Source organism: Myiozetetes cayanensis, unplaced genomic scaffold (assembly GCF_022539395.1).
Source record: "Myiozetetes cayanensis isolate MyiCay16 unplaced genomic scaffold, myiCay2020 scf22, whole genome shotgun sequence".
Classification (NCBI taxonomy): Eukaryota; Metazoa; Chordata; class Aves; order Passeriformes; family Tyrannidae; genus Myiozetetes; species Myiozetetes cayanensis.
In genome coordinates, this window is record NW_026087434.1 from 4296157 (window position 1) to 4321007 (window position 24851).

The 24851-nt window shown below is 41.1% G+C and overlaps 1 protein-coding gene across 1 annotated transcript in view; it reads right to left on the minus strand.

The window, feature by feature from the left end:
* Positions 1–380: 380 nt before the first annotated feature.
* Positions 381–24851, minus strand: part of ANKFN1 (ankyrin repeat and fibronectin type III domain containing 1) — a 108258-nt gene continuing 83787 nt past the window's right edge. Inside the window, exons 13-19 of the mRNA XM_050319263.1 lie at positions 22720–22935; positions 20429–20595; positions 18832–18982; positions 16878–17046; positions 13310–13476; positions 9869–10088; positions 381–7765 (exon numbers count right to left, since the gene is read on the minus strand). Of these exons, the coding sequence (XP_050175220.1) occupies positions 6969–7765; positions 9869–10088; positions 13310–13476; positions 16878–17046; positions 18832–18982; positions 20429–20595; positions 22720–22935 (1887 nt within the window). The 3' untranslated portion in view covers positions 381–6968. The remainder of the gene's footprint in view (positions 7766–9868; positions 10089–13309; positions 13477–16877; positions 17047–18831; positions 18983–20428; positions 20596–22719; positions 22936–24851) is intronic.

Below are 24851 nucleotides of genomic sequence, written 5' to 3' on the forward strand. Positions count from 1 at the left end.
ATTTTATTTTACTGTTTCCAAAAGAAAGCATTCATATTTACTGGTATAAAAGGCTGTTTTGCCTTTAAATTGATTTTAATATTAGTTGTTGCTCAGTTTATTTTTTTGTTTTTGTAACTGTGTTTGTGAGCAGAGAGCAGAGGATTCTACCTGGGGGTTTTTTGGTATAATAAAGATGAACTGGACAGTCAGAATAATTAGATATAAGGAGCAGAAGTCCTACTAATTAATTAGGGCCAATTCATTAATATTAATGAATTGAAAACTTGAAGAAAATAAAAACATTTCAATAGTTCTTTTCTAAATGAACATTTACTTGTTTGAAAAGAGAGATTGAAAACAGCAGCCAGGAGAAGAGAACAACGAAGCTTATTAGTAAAGATTTTTTGTGTGTTTGCAAAAACAAACAAAAAACCCAAATCAAACCCAAAGCTTTTATTTAAAGACAGAATTAAAAAATAAATTAATAGTTTTCTCAGAGAGATGAGAGTTTATATAGGTCAATATACTGGAGTGGAACAGCGAAATGGGTATCTTTTACTGTCAGAAGAGCAAGTCAGAAACATGCCTAGAAGAGTTTGTAACTTTTTTTCCAGTTGGTTGAAAAGCATTTCGGTAAAACAGCAGAGAACACAGAGGCAGGTAGAGAACAGCACTGGCCTTCATGGCAGACGTGTGAGAAAGGTCTGTGAGAATTGCACTGCTCACTTACTGGTCTTAGAGAAGAAATATCTCAGCTTGGGGCAAGCAAAACATACAAACAAGCAGGCTCTAAAAATGCGTGGGACATGCAAAATGCACCAGAGTGACTGAAGTGCATGCACACAAAAATCCTGCTTTGTCTTGGGCTGTTTCTCCCAGTTAATTTCTTAGGTTACTGTACATGACTAATTACTTGCCTTTGTTGTTGTTGTTTGTTTGTTTTGTTTTGTTTTGTTTTGTTTTTTTGTGTACTAACTTAGTAAATGTTGTGACAGTTCTCATATTCTGAAATTAAAAATTGAGGAAGCAGAAATGACAGTCACGTTTTATCTTGTATTTTAAGACTTGTTTTGCTCTGCTAGCTAACTGCACTTTGGCTTTGTTTTGGCTGAAACATTTTCCATGTGCGAAAACATCCACAGATACTCCAGTAAGATGCTGTTGTTCAGAAACTTGCATTGAGTTGGCATGTCCTGGCTGGAATACAGACATTGGTCAGCACATACTCTACCATGTGTACCTGTGCACAAGGCATGGATAATCAACTGATAATGGATGCTGACCAGAAAATCGTGTACCTGCTCTCCTACAAGCTCTCTGTGACCATGGCAATGTCACTTATTCCAATTATGGCATCATCTCATTGTTAAAATACATTTAGCAAGCTGTCTGTCTTTGAAAGCAGGTAAACAGTGACCCAGAGCAGAAACCTTCCTGTTTCAGTTCAGCATTCAAATGGAGTTGTTCTTATTTCTCTTGCTTACATGCAGTAGCTCTGTTCCATACTCCATGAGAAATCTTACCTGGCTTTGCTTTTCTTTGTACAAGAATATGTGAAAAAATTTAAATTTCTGTTGCCTTGGGTGGGTTTCACCCACAAACACTGGAAGCCATGCCTGTTTCATTCAGGTGTCTGAATTAAAATCAAAATTTAGAGACCAGATTTGAAAGCTTGGCCTTAGAAAAAGTCACTTTCCAATAAAAATAAAGGAATTCAGGGAAAAACCCAAACTGTGTTCAGATTTGCATGGATTGTAAAGCTCACATACAGGGGTACTTGATGATGGTAAAATAAAACATGTTTCAAAAAACACCCTTTAAAGATTGTGCACAAGTACATGTGGTATTTGGGATCATGTGAGTGTACACACCAGCATTTTTTTTGTTAATGAGGGAGAAGACTTGAAGTCCATAATTTTAGAAGATCACAGGAGCTGTAAGAATGCAAGAGCAATTCAAGTCTTCTAAATCTTAAAAGAGTTGACTTTCTATGATATTAGATCAAACAAAAAAAATCTATGTTAAGAACATTTTTATGACAATGATTCACTCGAATAAACTTAAGATTTCTTTTACCGACCAATCTTTTTTTTTTCTAAAATAGTATTTAATATCTGAAGTTATAAAAAATATTTGTAGCCTTGAAAATTATTTTTATTGTCTATTTTATGTACTGTACATGCCTCTTTCAGGAATTATTAAAGAAGCATGAGTCATACGGCACTCATTTACCCTTGGCTCGTGGCCATCCTCAATATATATTTTGCTATTTTCAAACCATTTGCAGGTACATAGGCATGAAAATATTGTTGTGTCAAGTCCCAGGCTCACAGTTAGCACAGCATACATCGTTCACCGAGATAGTTACAAAGTTTCAAAGCACATAAAATTGTGCATTATTGTGTGGCAAAGTTTAAACTTTAACATACGCTTGGTTGCATATATAGCAACAAGTGACAATAAAAATCTGAACAAAGACAACCAATAAACAGCCAAATTGCTATGTACAAACAAGGCAGGAAGCAATTAAACACTGCCTCGCACATTTCACTTAAATTACTTTTTCTCTGAGGGGAAAAAACAAACAACCCCCTTCCCCTCCCCCAAGTCCCCAGTAACACTATTAAGTCCTCGTTTTTATCGGCAAAATAACTGGAACTCCCGTTGCATTCAGTAGGGGATTCATTTGCATAACATGGGAGAGGGATTTGATCCCTGTTATAAGGAGGAGCAGTGTTTTATGCAGGGTGGGCTTCCCCCACTGGTAACGCAGCAGCGTGCTGGGCTCGCTCTCCCAGTCCAGACCCAGCGGTCCCTGTGACCTCCAGGGCAGTATTCCATGAGATAAAACCCTTTTATCTTCCCTACAGGTATCATTTTTTACAGCAGCATAAATGTGCTGTTCTCATGGTGACTCCACTGGTGCGGGTCCTCAGGTGACACCGAGCCAGCCCTGGATATGCTGACCTGTAAATGGGAACACCTAACCCAGCTTGGGTGGAACTACTCTGGATCTACACCAGTGCAAAAGAACCTGCAGTGAGGTCCAAGGACAGCAGGACTGGGCCCAAACAGACCTTTATAAAATGCATAAAGCCTGTGCTTTTAGCTTAAAATCTGCTTAATAAATTACGACGGTTCACAGTAATAAGGTAGATTAGTGCTACACCAATCCTTTCCTCCAGGTCAGTTCCACGTAGCTTTTCCAAGAAAGAAAATTAAAATAACAATGTACATAAAAAAATCTGTTGTTGTTATTTGACAAGCCCAAAAGGAGGTTTTCTGTAGCCTAGTGACAGCCAAGCTTAGTAACACATCGCCCTATTATGGGATGACTGGTTTAAAGGTTAAATCTTGCCCAAGGTGCTGTGGTGTGAAAAGGCTGAGGAAGGTGGTCCAGCCTGGCTCTTATTCACCCCAGAATTCCAGACTGAGAACCAGCTGGCTGGGTCAGAGCTCACAGACACCAGGAGCGAGGAGAGGTGATCTCTGAGCTGGTGGGATCTGTACGGGGTCCAACAATGATGGAGCTGCTCCAGAGCCTGATCAGATCAACAAAACAACTCCTGATGGCTTTGCAGGCTCTTCCTCAGCTGGAGGGAGGCTGTGGGGGCTGCCTGCACCAAGGAGGGTGGGTGACCAGTCCATGCTGCCAGGGTACAACGTGCAGCCCACCTTGGGGAATGCTACCCTTGCATTTTGCAAATATACAGGGCCAGCAGCTCTGCCTCTCACTTCTGGGCATGATTTAGCCTTGTGAATTCTACTTTGTGGAGTCAGAAGATAAATTATACTTACAAATAAAGTATTCTAGTTATTTAATGTTTTTCTGTAGTGGAAAAATGACACACCCAACCTGATGAAATCTGTGTTGTCTGAAAATTCAAGGCCTGTTTCCTAAAAACACTTTTTGCTGATGGCAAAGTTCAACACCTCAGAGAAATTCAGAGTAAGTTTCCAAGCTGTATATCTTATTTTCAGGTACACTGCACCCTTGTTGTTTGTAAGGCTGTATTGACGTTTTACATAACAGTCATGAGCCATGCATTTAATCACCCTGGAAGAGTTGACCAGCAACTTAATGCATTTCTTTATACCACAGAGAATTTGAAGATGCACTATCTCCTTGCAAAACACTTCAGATTTTCAGGATAAAATAATCTGTCTTTCCTCTCCCCCTTTATTGTCTGTATTTAAAAACATTATTTTATAGAATTCTCTGTGTCTTACTGTGTAGAAAATCCAATTGTTAATTAGTATTTAAAGCAGGATTCTTCTGAATTGCTGTGGTTGCATGTGAAATGTGTGAGTGATCTTCCTAAGAGAACTGCAGAACCATTATGATCAGTGTTATGACAGTACTCAAAAGGCACCTCTATCTACTATTTATTTATCTCAGGGTGTTTATAACTGTTCTTTTAACGAGACTCAGAATAGGGAGGGATAGCAATTCTGAACAAAGAACACATTTATAACCAGAAGTATTTAAACCCAGAACTATTAATTACTATTTTGACTATTAAAGTATGTTGAATAACCTCAATCTAGAGGTTACAGGATTGAGGAAGCATGTCCCATTGGGCATCACCTAAACACTCCTTCCACACAGGAGGGTTAAAATTAAGACAGGGTAGAATGTGGCTGGCATTGCACTCCCAAATTCCATCTCAGCACTGAAGATTATGATGAAGTCAAGGCTTTCCTACCAATAAAGAACCTAGTCTTTATTGGCTACATAGCTGCTTCTGCTAACAGATTTTTCCATCCTTATCTCACCGGCAGTGTGTGTACCTGTCTGCTGAAGATTTTGCTGCTTCTTGCCCTCACTGTTCCTGATGATCCAGAGCAAAGTGAGGTGGGTTTCGTTTAGAAACATCTTGTTTTATCTTGTCACTTACTGCAAAAATATATGGCCTCAGTGCATTGTTATTTTTATTCTCCAATAGACAGTTTTTATGGCAGTTTTACTTGGAGGTGAGACAAATTAGGGGAGGGGCTGGGCACTAGAAAACCTGTGTGAATTATTTTGGCTCTGCATATGAGCATCACATTGTTTGTCTCCCTGGTGCAAAGCCTTCTGCTGATGAACAGAATCTAAAGCTGCGAGTGCCTGCAGTGACAGTCAGCCATCTCAGCTTGGCTCTGGAGGGTGAGTCAGGCTTTCCCCAGTCCCAGCTCCACACAAGGGGTGTCCTTCTAACTGCAAACGGGCACTGACGCTTCTGCTCCCCCCCGTGTGCTCTCACCCACAGGAATTTTCAGTGTGGGTCTCATCCAAACCCTGTGGGAGTGAATGGAAGTCTTTCCATCCTCGCTGGGCTTTGGATCAGGTAATGAATGAATATTTTTGGTGCAAGAAAGTTAACTTCCCGCTCCCAAAAAGAGAAGTTACAAATGCAAATCCCTTGTGAGAAAGTTTTTTGCCTTTCGTATCACTGCAAAGACTCTTCTTGGCTTCCCCATACTGACCAAGCATAAAATAGTGAATAACATTTATTTTTGAATTTATGGATTGAGTTCACAGGGATTTTAATAGCACTGGGGTTATGGAAGTGCTATTTTAATAAGGACCACAGATCATGGGCCCAAATCCTTACCTTTACCTCAAGGACTTGTAAACTCAACTATTTAACTCAAATCTCTTTATTGGGGGCCTTAGAATGTATCCACCTGGAGGCTGGAAAACCGAAAGGTAGAAGGCTGCGCAAACACGGAGTGAGGGAATTTAACCAGCAGGAATGTGGCCTATAAAATTAAACTTCAAGAACTGTTTAAGAAAAATTAAAGCTTGTGCAACAGCTGGGGTTTCTCTCCACATTAGTTCTTTTCTTAGTGACTCCAGTGTTATGGTTCTCATTAATGTAGATTTCATTTTTGAGATCATCTTCTGTAGTTCTCTAAGTCTTACTGTGCTTGTAAAGGACAAAATCCTGGCTCACTGTAATCTGCCATTAAACAATACAGGATGAAAAGTCACCACCTCCCACCCTCCTTATGATATGAACATTTGTTTGGGGTCCAAAGATAAAATCTTAGATTCAAACTGCACCCCAAATTTCCCTAACCTGAATTGCCAGAATATCCCAATTTCAGACGTGGTGATCAAATTACAATGAATATTCAGGAACAAAAATAGGGGCATTTCTTTCCAATGGGTGTTGTGACAGTGATTCCAACATAATGAAATGTGTGGTGGCAGAAGAAAAGATAAACTTTGCTTCAATCTCGTGCAGACCCTGCATATTTTCCCTCCAGAACCTGCCCTCGTTCTGCACTTGCCTCAAAGGTTCACCTCCTAAGATTTTAAAATAACTTGCTACATAAATAATTTGAAATCTTAGCTCCTGAAAAAACCCCATTGTGCTAATTATGTCAGGCTCTGACAGCGTTCAGAGATGGTGTTGACTGCATTTTGTAGATGCTGAAAGAATTTTCATTTCTTTGAATGCCTAGAAACTCTGGATTATTTGTGTTACTAGACCAGTTAGCACTCCAGTTATATCCAACCTAAATCCACTTGAAAAGACTGAGAAGTAGGCAAATTTACAAGAAACAGAGGAAAACAGGTAAATAGAAGTTTAGGACACAGCCCTAACGTGAGGACACCAAGTTTCTGCTAACTTGCAGGCAGAACCACTCATGCTTAAAATTTTGCATGCTCAGAGAAACATGGACATCAAGAGACCTGCTGTTACTGGATTTGCAGCCACAGATTGTTCTGTTATGTGGTGATTGTTACGACTCTTCCTGCCAACCTGCAGATGCCAATGATAATAATAATAATAATAATAATAATAACGCTCACATCCTGACAGATGATACCTCTGTGAGACCAGAAACCTGGTGAGGAAGTCGAAGGATCAGGATTCTTCTGGGTGGCGTGCGTTGCCGTTTCAGGAGCTGGATTTTTTACCAGTGGTTTTTGTAAGTATGGCCTTCTGTGCATAATGCTCTTATCTCATGGGAAGCCATGCAGGATTCTGGGGCTAAAGGGTGCTGCTGAAGACTTCTGGGACAGCAGAACCCGGCTGCTCATCTGGACCCGTGGTCTGTTGCATAGCATTGTGCACATCTGCGTGTCCTACAGGCCGTGTGCTCACTGCCCAGGGCTTGCCCTCCTCGTGCACAAATGTTGTTTCATAAGGCTCCACGTGTATCCTGTGGACATTCTGCCTTGGTTCCTCATACGTGCCTTGCTCACCTTCTGGAAGGCTGGATGCATGAGGTACGAAAGTGCTCCGAGACCCATCGGTGGGGGTCTTGAACTGCTCGCCGGAGGTAGGTTCTTGGGACAAATCTGGAGATCTCATGAGATGCTGAGTGTAGACCCCCTCAGACAGGGAGCCCGCCTGTGTCTCGCTGTGCACGCGCAGCCAGCGGTGCTGCCGGCCGAAGTAGTTGTAATGTTGGTGCTTCCCGAGCTTTTTTTTCCCTAAAAAGCCCAGCGGCTGCTTGGAGCTGGAGGACTTGTCCGTGCTCTTCTCTGTGAGCCCTGCCATGCTCAGATTGCTCATGGACTCTGTGCAACATTCAGCGTGAGGATCAAAGGCACCACACTCCGTCAGGCCCCCATGGAGAGCCAGGCAGGGCTTCATGTCGTGGGCTTGGAGGACGTCGGGAGCGCTGCCTCCCAGGCCACTGCCGGCCTGCTGGGAGATGTCCTGGGACGAGGAGTAAATCAGGTCCAGCTCCCTGGGGCTCAGCGCGTCGCTGGAGTCGTAGTCGCTGTCGGTTGGGAGGAACACTTCGGAGCAGCCTTCCTCGTCTGAGCAGGGCTGGGAGTCTGCAAGGACAAGCAGGGGAGAGAAGTTGCTGAACTGTCGTTTATGGGGGCTTTTTTTTTTGGCCTAATTTAGAATCAAAGCTACAATTCTTAAAATGTGTGTGTGTTGCCTCTGTGGAAATGCTATGGGCTGAGGTGACAGCAAAGACAGTAGTCGGGGAGGATTTACAGATGTGTTATGTGGTGCTGGTAGAGTTAGGAAAAGCAGAAGGGTTTAATTTATATTAAGTGCAGGGAAAAAAATGTGAATTTGAATTGGGGCTAATTTCTGAAAGGGTCTGTTTTATTTTTTCTTGCTTTCACTAAATTTCATAGAGATGGAGATTTGGGAGAGTGAGAATCTCTAATCCAGGTTGTTTTATTAAAGATATCAGTTGAGTTATCTGTATTTATACCTGTGTAACTGTGGGCAGGGTGTGACTGCATGTTTGGTGAGAGGCTTGAGGCGCAACGTGGAGGTTCATGAACAAAATCCACCCTTTTGCCCATCAAGTGCATGATGTGTGTTCAAATCCAAAGCAGACACACATAGTTCACCTGTGAATTTGTGGAGCAAATCTCACACTGGCACTGAAATCACCTGCTGTCTTTTGGCTTCAGAAGGATCAATAATGTAATAAATAGTGGCACATGTGATAGAATGGATTGACATTCCATTGCCCTGGATAGTTTATATTAGATCAAAGGAATAAAACATAGATTTTATATAGACTATTCCCTTGGAGCTGGTGTAAATTGCCACATAGCCTAGAAATAACGAATCCAGCACATGCAGAACAAGATAATGCTCCATTTTGCATGGTGCCAGAGCTGAGGATTATTCTGCATTCATGGTCTGTAATACAGGGGAAAAATAGCTCAGGGAGGGATGGTGAGAATGAACACCACTGTGTAATGGAGCAGATCAAAGCAGCAGCCTCTTCAGATTTCTTTTCTTTTAAACTAATGAAATCTAATCAGAGTAGATTGTTTCATTTTTCTTAACTGTATAAAACTGCCAATTTGGAAAAAAAAAAATTATGATTACCAAAATGGTCATGGCAGTTGTTTAATGCAGCTTCTGTTGCTTTTGTTTCTGCTGTTTCATTTACTTGTTGCTTAAAGCCAGCTCAGCACAATGATGGTTTATTTTTTTTCTCCAAAGTCCTAATTCTGTTAGCAAAATGGGTTTTACTGTTTTATTTGCTTCATCTTTATTTGCAGTGATCCCTTTCTTTCATCAGTTTAATTTTCTGGCTATGCAGAGAAGCAGTAATGGCCGATGAGGTGGGTATTATCTGTGTAATTCTGTGTTTTAAAATGCTTGTCTAAACCACTGAGAACACTGAGGTGTGTGAAAACAGCTGTTAAATCGGACTATTGGCACTAAAATTTGCTCTATCAAAACAAAACAAGAGGGGCATAAGAAAGAATTGCTGCAAAGCAGAGGAACAGTCAAAGTCCGGAAAGAAAATGGCTGTAATATCAGAGAAACAAAAGGTGGGAAATGGAAACTATGGAAAAATCTGAGATTCTGTCAAATTATTAAAAACTGTGGGGAAGAATAATAGATACATGAGTGATGAGAAAGGGTCAGTAGCTTTTGCTTAGCAGCTCATGTCTCATCAGTGTCATAAAACTCTGAACACGTGACACAGCCATCCTCAGAGCTCTGAAGAGCTTTTGACAAGGTTCTTTACCACAGGTTCTGCAGCAAAGAGAAAGCTCCCTCCATATAATAATAGCAGATTTCTGGTGTAGGCAACAAATGAAGCAGTCAGCTTTCACCATGGGTGGATTTTACTGGAATTCTGGACATAGGGGAGAAGCCAGTGGTAGCACTTGTCTGTTCCAACCTGTTCATTAAATGATCTGGAACAGTGAGTGACAAAGTTGGCTCGTGATGAGCAGTTATTCTGAGTAGTTGAAAGCAAAAATTGATTGTAGAGATTGTACAAGGCTCTCAGGATATTGAGTGGCAAATGATGGGTGAAATGATTGTTAAAATACCTTGGCAGGTATGGGAAAAAATTGACTCCTTTTATAAAAAGACATTTCAAGAACTGTTATAATTAAAATTGAGTTCAAAGATTGCACTTGGTAAACACAAGAAAATTCTCTTACCACTCACAGCTTTTCTCCTCTGGATTCTGGCCTCAGGGGAAGGGGGAGGTGAAGGAAGACAGTCTAGATGTGAAGAGGTGGAGCTCATTTTCTTTTGAGGGTGTTCTTCTGAAAGATCCACAAGCTTCCTTATGGGCAGGCCAGCTGCTGGCTGCTTGTACCTTGCATACTGCAGTGCTTCTGTGATCCACCTCATCTCCCTCCAGATCTCATCGATTTGCTGTGGGGAAAAAATGGTGAAAAAATACAGTTGAGTATTAATTCTGCCTAAGTCTGTACTTTCTTCAAGTGCCCAAGTAGTTGTGTAGTCATTGCCCACAGAGAGCAGCAGCATCCCCTGACAGGACACTTCAGGCTGAGGTGGTCTGAAGTGATTTTGATTAAGTGCTTGTTCTCCTTCACCACTGCAGGGGCCACCAGACTCTCAAATTATGTCCCTCAAGCCTAAAATCTGACATAGGAAGAAAATGAAAATTGTCTTTTGATCAATTTGTAGCACACTTGAAAGTTGCTTTCATTCTGTACTGGAATGAAAGTGAGACTTCACTGTTGCAAACCTCGGAGTGATCAAAACCAGCTCAGTTCAAACCCAGTTTTTAGCAGACAAAGAACATACACAGGTGTGGAAGAATATACCTGCATGGAGGGCTGAAGCACAGCCGTGAGTCAAACTGCAGGTGTCTCTCTTATCATCACTTTGGTCTGCATGCATTTTAAAAGTATAAATCTACACAAAACCAGTTCTAACACACCTGAGAGATAATAAGAGACAAGTGCCTAAATCAATAGCAGGATGGAGCTTTAAGCATCTCTTCAGAGAGGAAGGATGCTTTTTAATGTGGGTATGAAGAGTCTTTTGATAATGGAACACTTTTAACATCTTCCAGCCATTCAAGATCACTGATGACTGGGCAAATGTTGTTGCAACCATGAAATGACAGCAGCTGTGAGTGTAATATCCCCCTGCAGCAGTGTCCTTCTAGAACATCCCTTGTACTTCTCCTACAGAAGGTTCTGCATTTAAAGTGAGCCTTCATATTAATATTGCAGCGTTTGAGGGAAACTGCTTTGCAGTTACACAAGAAACATTCTGCAAGAATGCAGAGAGCCCTGGGTCAGTAAATGGAGAGGCAAAAGTGAGGGGTACTTTGTGCAGTGAGAATTGTCAGATAGGGGAGTGACAGAGGGATCAGTGAGGAGACTGAGACTGGTGTTCTGAGTTCTCCAGCAATTACCCCTAGCAGGAGATACTTCACAAAATGCATATTCAAAGTGTGAAATTGATTCCCAAGGGGTACTGTAGATGCCAGATTAGCTGGGGTAGTTCTTGATGAGCCGTGTTGGAGACAGGATAGCTGGTTAGATGGATCTTTGTTTTGACCTAGTATGGCCATTTTTATGTAAAGGTGAAATCCCGGCTCCAATGATGTCAGTGCAAGCCTTGCCACTGAGTTAATTTGAGCTAAGAATATACACCGATAAGAATAGCAAATGGTTCAGGGATTAATTCATAATCCTGCAACATTTCAAGACTTCAGTGCAGCTCCATGAAGAGAATGCCAGTTAGCAAACATCTCACCTATTTGATTGTAGAGATTTTATACTTCCTTTCTGTGATCCTCCCTCAACCCCAAACAAGGATCATACTGCATGCAGTTGAATAAAATGCAAATCCTCTTGGTTTTCCCCCTGATGCCATTCTGCAGGTCATTTTAATGAACTGTGGTTCTTTTAAAATTTAGGAACATTAGAAGCATTACAGGATATAAATTACAGCTTAACTTCAGTTTTAGTCTCAGTGTCTGTAGAGTTCTGTCCTTGCTGTGTAACATTCTGGTAAAGACTTCAAGCACCTTATCTACTGGTTGTTGGGTTTTTTTTAATAATTTTTACTTTTCAGTTGCCCTCTGACTCCTTTTCAGAACTGGATTTATATTGACTCCCTTGCTCTTTACAATGTTTGGTTTGTGTAGTGACTTCAACACTGTCTCAGATCTCAGATCACACAAATGCTCTTGCGGTTTCGTGGTCACTGCTGAAGATTGCGGTGTGTGGTGGGCTGAGATATTTTTGCCAATAGGTGGAATACAGCTGGTTTTCATTTTGAGAGGAAACTTGACAAGCCCAATACACTGTCACAATAATTCAGCACAAAAGACTGAAACTTGAAGTGTTCTCCCACGTTTTTCCCAGCCTATAGATGTGACCCAGACACTTTGGAGGAGAGGGACACAGAACTGTCTGTACAGTTCATGCATATTAATGTACATATGCTTATTTTTGATGTGAATGATAAAAATCTTCCAAATTCTCCTACATACTGGGAGAAAGCTAGATTTTCTGAGTGTGAGAATGGGAAGGTGAGAAGGAGGGAGATGACTGAGAGGTAAAAGTACAATGGAACATTCCTCTCTGCCCCTCTGAAGGTTGCCAAAAGCTCCAAGTGGATAAGGCAAGGGGGGGTCTAAATACCCCTAAAGAGGAATAGAAATATTATCAACTTCTTCGTAATTATGGAGGGCCAAACATATTGTCAATGGGACGAATGGTTGTCTCGGCCCCTGTTCCAGCAGAAGATTCCTAGAATATTAAGAATAGAGAGCTGAAAACTTCTGTGCACCTCTCCTGTAGAAAGGCAGCTCATCCATGTCCATAGACACACTCTGCAGAGGTCATGAGCTTTATCTACAAATGCAAAAGGACAGGCTTTGCTATGCTGAACAATGGGGTGTAGTTAAAAGAGCCCTGAGTTGGGTTGGTAAAGTCTTGATTTGGGAATAGTACAGGAAAATCAGTGTGAGAGACGGAGAATAAGCAAATTATGGTAGCATGAATTAAAGTTAACATAATTAGTTAAACTAAAGTTAAATTAACATCACCATAACAAGTATGGTAACATTAGTGGTCCTTCTGCACTGAAGCAGTGCCACTGCCTGGTGCTGGCCAGACTCACAGATCTTTTTGGGGCCAGCTTGCAGAGCTGCATTCTTGAGTGTGATATTGTTGATGCAGATTGTCTCCACAACCCAGTCGGAATATTCATTTTAATCTTTTTAATTGCCACGTTATCGTGGTGGAAAATGTCCTCAATTCATACAGACAAAGAAAAACTCTTACACAACTGAATGCCCAGACATGGTGCTAACTTACCTCACGTTAGATGGGAGGGAGTTTTACAAGCAGACTGACACATTTCTTTATAACAGTCTAGTATAACTGTCATTTGATTTTACCCATAAAAATCCTTCTATAAAAGCAACAACTAAGGAAAGCATGTTCTGGGTTTGAATTTCATAAAAACAGAATTGCACTTTTGATACAACTGCTCTTTTTATGATGTCTGTGAATAATTCTCCATTTAGATTTCAAATTACAGCCCTATGCAATTTTTAAGAAAGCCACCTTAAAATCTCCTTGGAATAGTCAGAAACAGACTGTTACCTGTATGTAGTCTATAACTTGCTGGTGTCTTTGTTTGGCTGCAGCGACTTCACTGTCTGAAATTGCTTCCCTCAGGGATTGCTGGGTTTTCAGAGAGTCCAGCTCTATGACAGCAGAAAGGCGGCAATACAGGCTTATAAATTTTTCCTTGTAACAGCAAAAATGAACTGTGAAAAGACCAAGTGCAAAGGGAAAATTGTTACGTTCTGGTTATGAAATATGAAATCCTTAGCTTTCAGAACACAAATTTTATGACATATAGTAACCAGCTCTGGATGAGTTACTTTAAGCTAGAAATAAATAATACAGGCTCTAATTCTCCTCTCGTTTACACTGGATTTAGTCTGTAACTTCACTGATTTCAAAAGAGTCATTTCTAATTTATATCTAAGTGCAGGGATAATCAGGCCCTTAGTATGCAGCTCCAGAGGCTGTCTTGCCCTTGATAGCTTCAATCAGAAAGGCTGTTTCTGAGGCTTTCATAGCTCATCATTTCTTTTATCAAGAAAGTAGTGACATGACTGGAAAATGAAACTCATCTTTTATTTCTTTTAATTGAGTGTTTCAGAAAGAAAGGATCGTTTTGAAGGCTAATAACTTTCTCTTGGGCTTAAATCAGGAACTTTTGTGTAAATGACTCAGGAGGAAAAGTATTGCAGTGATAGTACAGTTTGGGGGAAACAGTTAAAAACCTTTTAGGTGTTGGCACACATCATCCTCTGAACTCTCCTGCAGAAGGGTGACACAGGAAGTTCAGACATGACCCCTTGCTTTGTGTAATTTGACTTAGGAGGAGCACAGAGCTCTCGGAGCTCTATCAGAGACAGAACAGCTACAGTGCCACAGAGCTTCTCAAACGCTAATTTACCTGCCTTCTTAAAGCTTGTTATTCCAGAACCTGTAACTGCTCAGGCAAAACTTAGCAGTCACCTCTGCAAATGGCAGTGCAGACGTACTGGAACTTGCTGAGGGAGAACAAGTTTTCAGAAATACTTCCCCATTCATTGGTGCTTCAGTAAATGCAAACATACAGCATGATCTTGTTAGAGCAGCGAATGCCTGTCTGTGTACTGAGTTCTGGATTGGGGCACGGTAATTTTCAGGGTGTTTCAAGTGTAAATTTCATACAGTCTTATCATAAATATTAAAAAGAGAAACGAAAACAGTGTCCCAGTCCCTTCCAAACAACATGATAAGAATAACGGAGAAATTAATTCTCAAACGAAGAAATCCAATCACAGAAACGTTGTAACAATAATGGCCTAATCTGAACATAGAAATCTCACCAAAAAAAAAAAAAGAGTGAAAGGAAGAATTCTACCTTCTGGTTTCAGCCATGCCTAGATATAGCAGGGATCCAGTCTGAATAGTGTGTGGTCTTACAGTACATGTGCCATATGTGGTGGACTCTTGAGTGAATTACAGCCGCGGTTTCGGCTCCAGTGCTGAAGTTTCGAGCCTTTGTGGTTTTAAGTCAGACCCTTTAATGTTACTTTAACAAATGTTACTTCAACATAGTCTTTTGTGGTTATGCAATTATATAGTTGGTAGCCACCAGCTAATGGGGAATGGAAGCTTCTAATATTTGAGATGTGAATCACAGTCACTTTATAGAACATCAGGGATGCATATATAATAAGTCATATAGAAATGTCGTCTGCCTTTGGCCAGAGGATTGCTTACTGAAAAAACACACTCAAAAGTAAACACACTCAAAAGTAAAATTCAGCTTTCCATACTATTTTCTCCACCCTGAGCTGCTTTTTCACTGTAGCAACGTTGCTGAGCAGAGAGGGCTGCACCTGGAATTCCTTTTGAGAGATGTCTCTGTTGAGTGTTTACCTGCACATCACCCCATGCAGTGCCTATTGCTTTGCCAGCCCGATGCAGACTGTGCTACAGAAATGAGAATGACTCCTGCCTGTGGCCTCTGTACCACATAACGAGAGTTAAATAGTCTGCAAAACCTCTAGAGTGGAGATTAATTTCATCAGAGATTAATATGCTTCATGCATTAATTTGCACAGTGACACAGCAGTCCCCTCTCACCAGGAGAAATGATGCGCTCCAAACACAGAGGCCAACAGGCCTAAGGGTGGCAGGGTAGGAGATAAAAGTCTGGCTTTAGGGCACTGCAGCCATGGGATGTGACCCAAAGCACTGAACTAACTCTTCATGTTCAATTACATTAGTTTTCCTTTGAAGGGGTAACTTTTCCTTGGCAGACTACACCATGTATTGTGTGGTCTGTACCCCTCAGAATTTTATGGCAGCTCAGCTGGCATCTGTCATCCCACAGCCACCACAAAACCCCAGGGTTGTCACAGGCACCACTTTGTGTGCTGTGGCTGATGTGGCATAAGTACAGTCATGTATTCCTGCCTGATCCAAGTGAAATTGTTGTGGGTGATGGTGGGTCCTGGATCTGTTGTGACTGCAGAAACATAGGCATGGTCAGACCTTCCATCAATACATAAATATTGTTCTCCTGTGTATCAGTGACTGGAACAACACTGATATAGAGGAGACAGGAAGGTACTGGTGTCACATCACACCTGAGAGAGACATCACTGAGGACACAGTTGCTGCCAGAGGCCTGTGCTGTAGTGGCTTCTGGTGTACCAACTTTTGGCTCATATCTTTCTTCTCCAAGGCAAATGAAGGAAAGATACCCAGTTTTACAGGCCAGAAGGAAACAGAGCAGACTGATGTGAAAGGCTCAGCAGTCCCCGTACTTAAATATAATATTCTTTCTAAAAAGAACTGTTAAGTCTTTATGAGCTGCTTTTATGTGGAACCTTTCTTTTCTCTGTGGACCAAAGAAGAAGAAATGAGAAATAGAGGACCTTGAAGCTAAAGTATCTTATGCCTTCTGTGAAACAGCTGGAAAACTCTGTTTTGGGGAATTCTTACCCAGTCAGCAATGCAGTGGAACAAGAGGGCTGAATCTGCTACAGCGCAGGATGTGCTCCCTAAAGAAAGAGATTCAAGTCCAGTGCTTTGGCATTTTTCACAACAGGCTTTTCCTTCACCACAGCAATAGGACAGTCTCCTGCATTTTTCCAGGAATCAAAAGGAAGATGACCCTCACATGGGAAAATCTGTTCAGACCTTTCACAGTGTTGTGAGGGAGTCAGACCTCGAGTGGGACCATCTGCACTCAGGAACTGCAAATATTCTCATTACAGAACCAGTGGTTACCCTCTTGACAACTCAGAGGGATGTTTTTTGCATCTCCCTTCACACTCCAACCTTGCTGTGTTGTGTGCAATTTTTTTTCTGGTTCTGTTTTTTAAAGAACATCATCTTCCAAATAAGCTTATAGACACATAGTGGATAACTGTGGGCTTTGCTCTCCGCTTTGCATTTCAATAACGATGGCTACAGTATATGCTTTAACCGCTCTGCTCCCTCTGTAACTTGTACACAGTTATAGGTAGTGTTGTTGCCAAAGCCATCATGTGATTTATTGACTCTCCACTGGGACAAGGGGGAAAACAGATACAACTTTGTGATTTTATTATAAGGAGACTGGGTTAATATTTCTGGGTGAAGCAAGCTACTATACCGAGTTCAAACATCTGAAGAGGGAGGTTAAGAAATCCTGAGTGTGGGGTGTAAGGATTATTCTGTCCTGGGGCAGTGCAGACGTCGTCTGAGGCGGGGAGCAGGAGAAGAAAGGAGACATTGTGACCCAGTTCCAACACCTCCTGTGTGTACAGACGGAAGTGCTTTGCCTGTACAGGGACACGCGCGGGGGGAAGAAATAGGAGAGAATTACAACATGGCACTTATATAAACAACACCCCAAATGATATAAAACATTAAAGAAAATTTGCACAACATCAAGCTCGGAATTTTTATAAAACATAAATATTTGGGGCGGGGGGGGGGAGGAGGTCGGGGGGTCGGGTCTAAATGTGGGTTCATGTCACTACATAAAATAAAGATTTAAAGCTGCAATGTTCCACATTAAAACAACACACGCAGGCACAACCCCCCTGAAAACAACATTTATGTTTCTTATTAGGCAGAAAATGATCACATGCCATGTGCTTTTCAAGATTATGATTGCATAATTATGTGAAAACATGAAAATGGATTCAATTAAAAACCTTTAAGATTCAATTTAGGCTTGGTTAAGAGAAATATGCAGCTCTCCCTCAACACAGCACTGAAAAGGTTTAACAAGTGCTGCAGCAGGAGAAAATGGCACAGGCAGGAGCTGGGCTGAGGCTGCTCAGAGCCACTGTGTGCAGCACTGCTTTGCACTCTGGGTGTGCACCAGTGTCACTGCCCCTGCTCCTGTTCACCACAAAAAAGAATAAAAATACATCAATAAATCTGTTGAATTAAAAATTCAGTTCATTAACATCAAAGTTTGGTCCTGAGCCATCAAACCATTTGCAACTGTGTTGAAGTGCAAGGTCATGTTGATGTCTGTCTCTCATGCACAATAGATGAGCTCAAATGCTTGGCTGAGCTGCAGCCTCAGGAACATTTTGCACAGTGATTTAAATATTTTAGTCCCTAACTCTGAAAGAAAACCAAAAAAGATGCACAAAAGCTATAACCTCCAAGCAAATACAGTAACACAGAGACCTGTACAGAGCCCTATTGAATTAGAGTGACTGACCACAAGGCAGCACACCATCTGTCTTAATTTTGGATTTACTTGAGTCTTACTTGGCTCTTCCCAGGCTAGAAGGTGCAGCACTGATGGATTCCTTTTTAAAAGCAAAGCCTAAACCTTTCAAAATCGAGAAATGTAGAACCAGATTAATTTATTTTAAGGCCACATCTTTCTAGCTGCACAAACAGACCTTGAAGTGAATATAAAGATGATTTACTTCTACTTTAAGACCTCTTTACCCTTGTAGACCAAAATAAAATGGAATTCATGTAAACAAGAAACAAACTTCTTAGCTTATTTTTTCACAGATCTTTCACATCATAGATTATCCTCCCTGACTTTATTTATTCACATGTGCATTTCTTGTACCTAAATGTAAAGCCAGAAGCCAGATACCTCTCCTCACCCACAGCAATCTGGAGGTCTGGAGATATGTGTTTTAGAAGTGCTACGTTTATCTGGGTGTAAAAGAACAGCAAAATGCTGTGTCATTAGCAGCCCTTTCATACAACCTCATTCTAAACCTCAGTTGCTCTGCTTGCCTGGAAAAATACCTATAATTTTCTTTGTCAGCTGGGTAAAGGTGCTCAGAACTACCAGTTTCTTGCACAAGTGCTTATTTGCACCTGCCTGAAGTGTCACAAATATGCTAAAAGATGCAACAATAGGAGCTAATTGAAGTTCGTCTCTTAATCCTTATATGTTCGAATATCCAGGAAACTGTTTATCAGAGATGTTCCACCTCCACACACTTAGAATATCAGAATACAAACCTCCTCTGCTTTCCTTGTCTTGTAGCCCTGACACTGAATCCCTACTTGCAAATTACAGAGTTTGTAGCTTTTAGTTGTGTTCTTAAAGCATCAGATTTTAAAAAGGGGATAAATACCTGATGCAGAGGTAGATTGATCTGTTTGAGGAGAGCCTTCACTGCCGTCTGGAGCTCGTACAAGAACAATTGAGTAGGGCAGTCTGAAGTATGATCCATACTTTCCACAGATTCTGAGCCAGAAAGTGTTTGGATCCATTCCCACTCATCTCTGTATGTTGAGTCAAGTTAAAATTAGAAATACAACAAAAGTTCAGTGCACAAGCAGGAATTCAGTGTATGTGCATTTGGGATCTGTTGATCGTTTAATCCTCATATTCCCAAACGTTCTAAACCTGTGCAATCTCGACTGTTTGGGGCTAAAAATCTAACTTTGAAAAGTTTAATTTTTCTAGCACATGTACATCAGGCTGAATGTTCCTTGCAAACCTCTGGAAGTCCAACTGCCTTTGAAATATTTCACTAAGGCTTCTCACTCCAGGTTTTCTCTTTCATGTTCTTCGTTCCCCATTTACCACAATGCTTTAAAAAAACATACATTGGAAATGACAACCATTAGTGGAAAGTTTAATCTCAGTGATGGACTCTTCTCAGAGTCTGCAGCCAAAGGACTTCCTGCTTTGCTCAAGATATGTCCATTTGAGACCTGATAAACATGGGAGTCATCTTTCTGGATCAAATCCTTAATTCACCCTGCCCAGTATTCAGTCTTGAAAAGCAGCCAGAATCAAACATTCAGGGAAGAAAAAAACCTCCAGGAAATCCCACTACAAGACAAGTAATAGATGTGGTACAATCTGCTCCTAAATAAAGATCTGATCTTAAACTTCAAGAGTCAGGGATTGTTATAAACTCTGAAGCATTAGGCTTTGTATTCCTTCCAACATTGTTGTTAGTATTAACTACTACATTCTGGATATCCTTGTTATCCATGTAGATATCCAGTTCCTTTTTCCTCATGCAAAATTCTCAGCTGGTTTCTGAAATGATATGGGATTAAAAAGCTCCAGAAAAAAAAGCCAATAAAATGTGTTGCCCACCGGGCAAGGACCAGGCAGTGCAAATAGTGCACTTGCCAGTGGATAAGGGAAGGGGTGGACAAAGGGAAAATCACTTTCCCAGAGCACAGCAGTTCATTGGGTGGTCACATTTGTAAATATGTTTTTCAGTTGCTGTGTGTTTGCTGCGGTTTAGAGTCACAAACCAGGTATGACACAAGAGAATGAACAGGAAAATCACCCACACCATCACCCACACTGTGGTCAGTGAAAATCCACAAGAAGGGTGGCACTGAATCCACTGGAGGTCAAATCAGGGCTGCAGGCTGTGATCTTATGAACAGGTCCATTCTGTGCAGAATTTGAATGACCATGGAATACCATCCTTAGAAACCAGCAGGGTCATATGCACATGTTCTGGGCTGGCCTTCAGACTGCTGGGAGGACACAGGTGCACCTGTTTAACTCAGAGCCAATCTCTGGGATGGCCACACCTGAGCCAAGCCTTTCTGCCACACACCTGAGCCAAACCTTCGTGGCACCCACAATTCGGCAATGGCAGAATTGCCTCGGCATTTACATTTGATCAGTTGTTTCAGGCTTAAATATTTTCTCTCTTATGTGTGTGTAAATACATACATATATATATATTTACTTACTTGGAGACATTGCTGTTGTCCCGGATTTTAACATGACACAGGACATTGGGCAACTTCTGCAGCACCAGCACTTTGATTTGATCCACAGAACTGCAGAGTTTCAGGTAGCCCAGATACAGGCCGGGAGGGAGGCGTTGCTGACTTCGTTTGTGATAGGAAAGTATGTCCTGTTTTAAGGGAAACAGTCCTTCATAAAAATCTCATATTTTTTTTCCACATAAGCAGAAGAGTTTGAGATCAAAAAGCAACAGATGTTTTTACAGCCGCCTTTTTGTTTCAAGTGTGTTCCCAATTCGCAAAGCACTTAAGCACATGCTTAAGCATAACAATAATCCCTGGTAGCTTGGATGCACTTGGACAACTTCTTACTTAAAGCCATACACAGGATCCCTAAGCTCTCCATGTCATGCAGGAATTGGCTCTGACAACCTGGGGTTTCAATCTTCTACAACTCTGGTGTTTAAACTGGCTTAAATAACCCCCACCTCTGCCTCCCGTCTGATCATTTCAGCAGTGAGCTGGGTCAGGGAGCTGATTCATCTGAAAAACAACTTGGGAAAAGGAGCAGTTGTTTTTGAGGCAGAGCAGTTCCCTGGTCCAGCTTTGGTGCATGGCTGCACAGACAGAGCACTGGGGAAAAGCTGCCACCTTGGGGCAGGTGGGAGAGAGCGGCTGCCTGAGCCAGGACTGTGCCCAAAGAAATCCCAGCCTGCAGCTCCCCAAAACCTGTTCTGCATCACCTGCTGTCACCAGGGAGTTCCCTGCGAGGGAGCTGGGGCTTGGTATTTTACAAAATTGAATTAGTGGCAGCGTTTTTCTGAGCAAATATCTTTTCCAACAAATGGAGCATAGGAGAAAAGAGTATTGATGGTGTATTTGCTGAGGCCAGGAGACATTTTTAAGGCTATGTATAGCAGTCCTCCAAAACTACCCAAAAAGTGATGTCTGCTGCCATCCTGAGAAATGTGTGCTTCTGCAGTGGGTGAGGATTAAGACACCTGGCCTTATGCCTTTACTCTTGGAACCATCAAATTATCTGCCAGTGCTATGCTTGGCTCTGACCAGTGCAATTAGACCCTCATTTTCACAAGCACTTCATGAACAAAATACCCATTCGATGATTAAACAAGTAATAGAAGAAAGGGTGGGCATTAGATAGGAATGTGTAAACCATTAGGGGAACATTTTTTCCACTAGGATCTCTGTGGAAATCTGATCAGGCCTGTATTTTGCTTTTCCTAATATAAAACTTTTGCCCAGATTGACATTTTTCTACACCTTTAACGCACTTTAGAACATTAAATCTAACATAGATCAGGTAGTTTTTATTGTCTTTTGGAAATTTTTGAACGTTCCTAAAACCTGGTAACATATAATTTGATTGCCTGTCACTTCCCGGTATGAAAAGCAGAGTCTCTGCCCAAGAAAGTGCCTATAATTCAAAAATTAATCACAGCAAGTCATCATCTCATCGAGGGTGCTAAAGAAGGGACTAAGATGACAATTGGTCTTGTATTTTGGGTAACTGTGCAACTGATTTTTAGGGAGATTGGCTACTGATATACTGGGAGAAGTAGGTAGCTGTTACCTACAGAAAACATGTATTAATCTTACCATAAACTGTTTAATGTGAATTTACAGATACCCCAATTCTTGGAGGGCTGAACCCCCCTGTCTCTCAGTATTGGTAACTGAACTGTCTATGCCAAGCAACTTCCAAGATCAATCCTTACCATGGTATTTTCCTAATTGTAAGTCTAGGAGCACGTTATGCAGAAATTAAAGGTGGGTTATGGTCAGTAAAGAATTCTTCAGCAACTATACCAGGCTCCAAGGAACCCTGAACCCCACAGAACAAGTTTATGAAGTAGAACAGTAAAGTTTAAAACCTAGATTTGGTTTTCAAGGTTGGATGGAAAAATCTTATGGAGTGTAGAAATTCTAAGTGTCTGTAGAGGTGCTTAAGAACATCCCAGAGAATTTTAAAGCTTTTTATATCCCTTGCTACAGAATTCCATAGCATGGTTTCCCGAAACTGATAGAAACTACTATTCTCTGCTAGGATTTTGAGGTAGTTTCTTTCAAATCTCATGGATATTTTGCATATTAAGGATCTGATCCCAGACTCACTGGAAGTAATATAAGTCTTTGCTTTCAATGGGAGCCTTGCCATTAATTTTATTGGGCACTGGACTTTGGCCTAAAATTCTACAAGAGGCTTCCAAAAATCAGGGCTCTGGCACAGGCTTTACAAAAGCAAATAACACACAGTAAGAGAAGCAAAGCACTACCTGGATTGTTATGAGCAAGATGTCTAACGCTGTTGGCTCCTCTGGAGTTGAAAGGGATTTCCTCTGGCTTTGTAGTTTGGATACCTGCATCCATTTGCCATTAAAAAATGAATACAGACTCTCCACTTCTCTTACAGTAACTATCAGCATATTGCCATGTCGATCCTTGATTGGTTCATAAAAAACTCTGCCTAAGTTGTGAGTTCCCAGCAAATTCTAGAAAACAAGCAAATTATAAAATAGAAGTTATTTATCACATAGCAGGAGAGTGTTTTGTGAAACTTAGGTTTCCTGTTGACTTCAATAAAAAGTAGACACACAGTGTTTCTGAAACCCTTGCCCTGCAGTCGGATCATTTAGTAGCAAAAGGAAAAGTTTTTCCCTGGGCTGTGTTTGTGGATTGAGTTGTGAGTCCTCCAGTGTATTTGGTCCAGCAGGGTTTAGTCCAATGTTTAATGGAGAACAATGACCCAATACCTCTGTGAAAGGAAATGATGCAAAGTAATTCACTTATTTGGGCTGAACTTGCTATTTTTGCTCAGTTTTGTAATGATGAAGGATGCAATTTTCAGAAGCATTCAATGTTGGTCCAGTGGTGCCTTCTTTAATTTGAGCTTCACTGAAGAGCTTGGTGTTTGTCTGAACCTGCCCGGAACCAAATGTCAGAGATTATATAAAATTCTTCCTCTTTCCCCAGATCACTCAGAACAGACACTTTAAATGTTTTCTCCATTAACTGTAATCTCAGTTTTCTGTTCCCTGTTTTAAAATTATTCAGACTATTTTCAGGAACAAAAGCAAGAGATATTTGTGTTGAATGTAAATAATTCTGTAGCTTAACTGTGGAGTGTGTTTGTGAAGAAACACAGGATTCGAGAAGACATGGACCCTTTTACTTCAGATACCAAGAATGTGCTAGACAAAACAGGCAGAAACTAACAAAACTACCAGGGCAAAGCTCTCCAGGAAAATATGTGAGGATTAAAGAAAAGTAATTTTAAAAGGCTCCACATAAAATACATATTTTGGTCAAAATCCCTTTCCTCACACAGTAAGGCATCTGCTTATAGGTGCAAACACACTCAATCCAGTGACCAGCCACTGAAGAGATTCCCAGATGTCTTAAAGAAAAATGCCTAACATTTAAAATATGCTCATTACTTTGTGATTTTTCAAGAGATCTGCAGTAAGCTGGATAAGGGAGAGGGATAGTTTGAAATGAAAACTTGAATTCACAATGAAGCACATTGTATGTTTAGGGAAGTGCTGTACATTAACCTAATGACATTGTAAACTGGTAGATTACCCTGAAATTATTTATCTGTACTTAGCAGGCAATATTTACTTATGAACTGTATTATTAAATTGTTTATAAGCTCTAGGTAGTCACCACAGTGACTGCCCTTTATGTGGCATAATAATTTTGGCTTTATCCATCCCTCTCCAGGGCAGACTGTTGGTGTCAATGCAGCACTTCCCCTCTGCCTTTTTTAACTGTTGTGCCTTTTGAGGTTTGCCTCCATCTCTGATTAACACTGGCTGTCTTGAGTGTACATTTTGTGTTAATCCATGTGTCTCCAGCTGGGATAAGTCACTGCAGCAGACGTAGCCATCTAGTTGTCATATTAATCACTGCAACACGTGAATGTGCCGAGATGAAAACAAGCAGTTCTTGACTGTCACTGAGTGTGTGGGGTGAATGGATTCCAGCACAGAAAACAGGGGACCTACTAATATCAATGTAGGACTGATTAATAGACTAAAAAAGTTTTTTGTCTGCTCAGCTGGGCACCCCATCACTTGTGTTTTGTTTGCTTTATTGTCTAGTGGTAACAACAGGCAAAATTGCAGTCCCTGTTGTCTCTGAATCTCCTGATCTAGTCCCTTAGCAGCTGTGTCGTCACTGATCTTTTCCATTCTGTCCTAAATTCCTGTGGAGTCAGTCTATTAACTTCCTCAATAAAATGTATTCAACCATATAAACTTTATTGAGATCCTTCCAATGGTGGATCCCATTAGGCCACACACCGTTAGAGGCTGGCAGATCGGTGACAATCCCTGTGTTCATCGGGGACCAAGCTACAAGAACAGGCATCGAGGGCAATGAATTTGCCAGAAATTCAGCAGAGCAA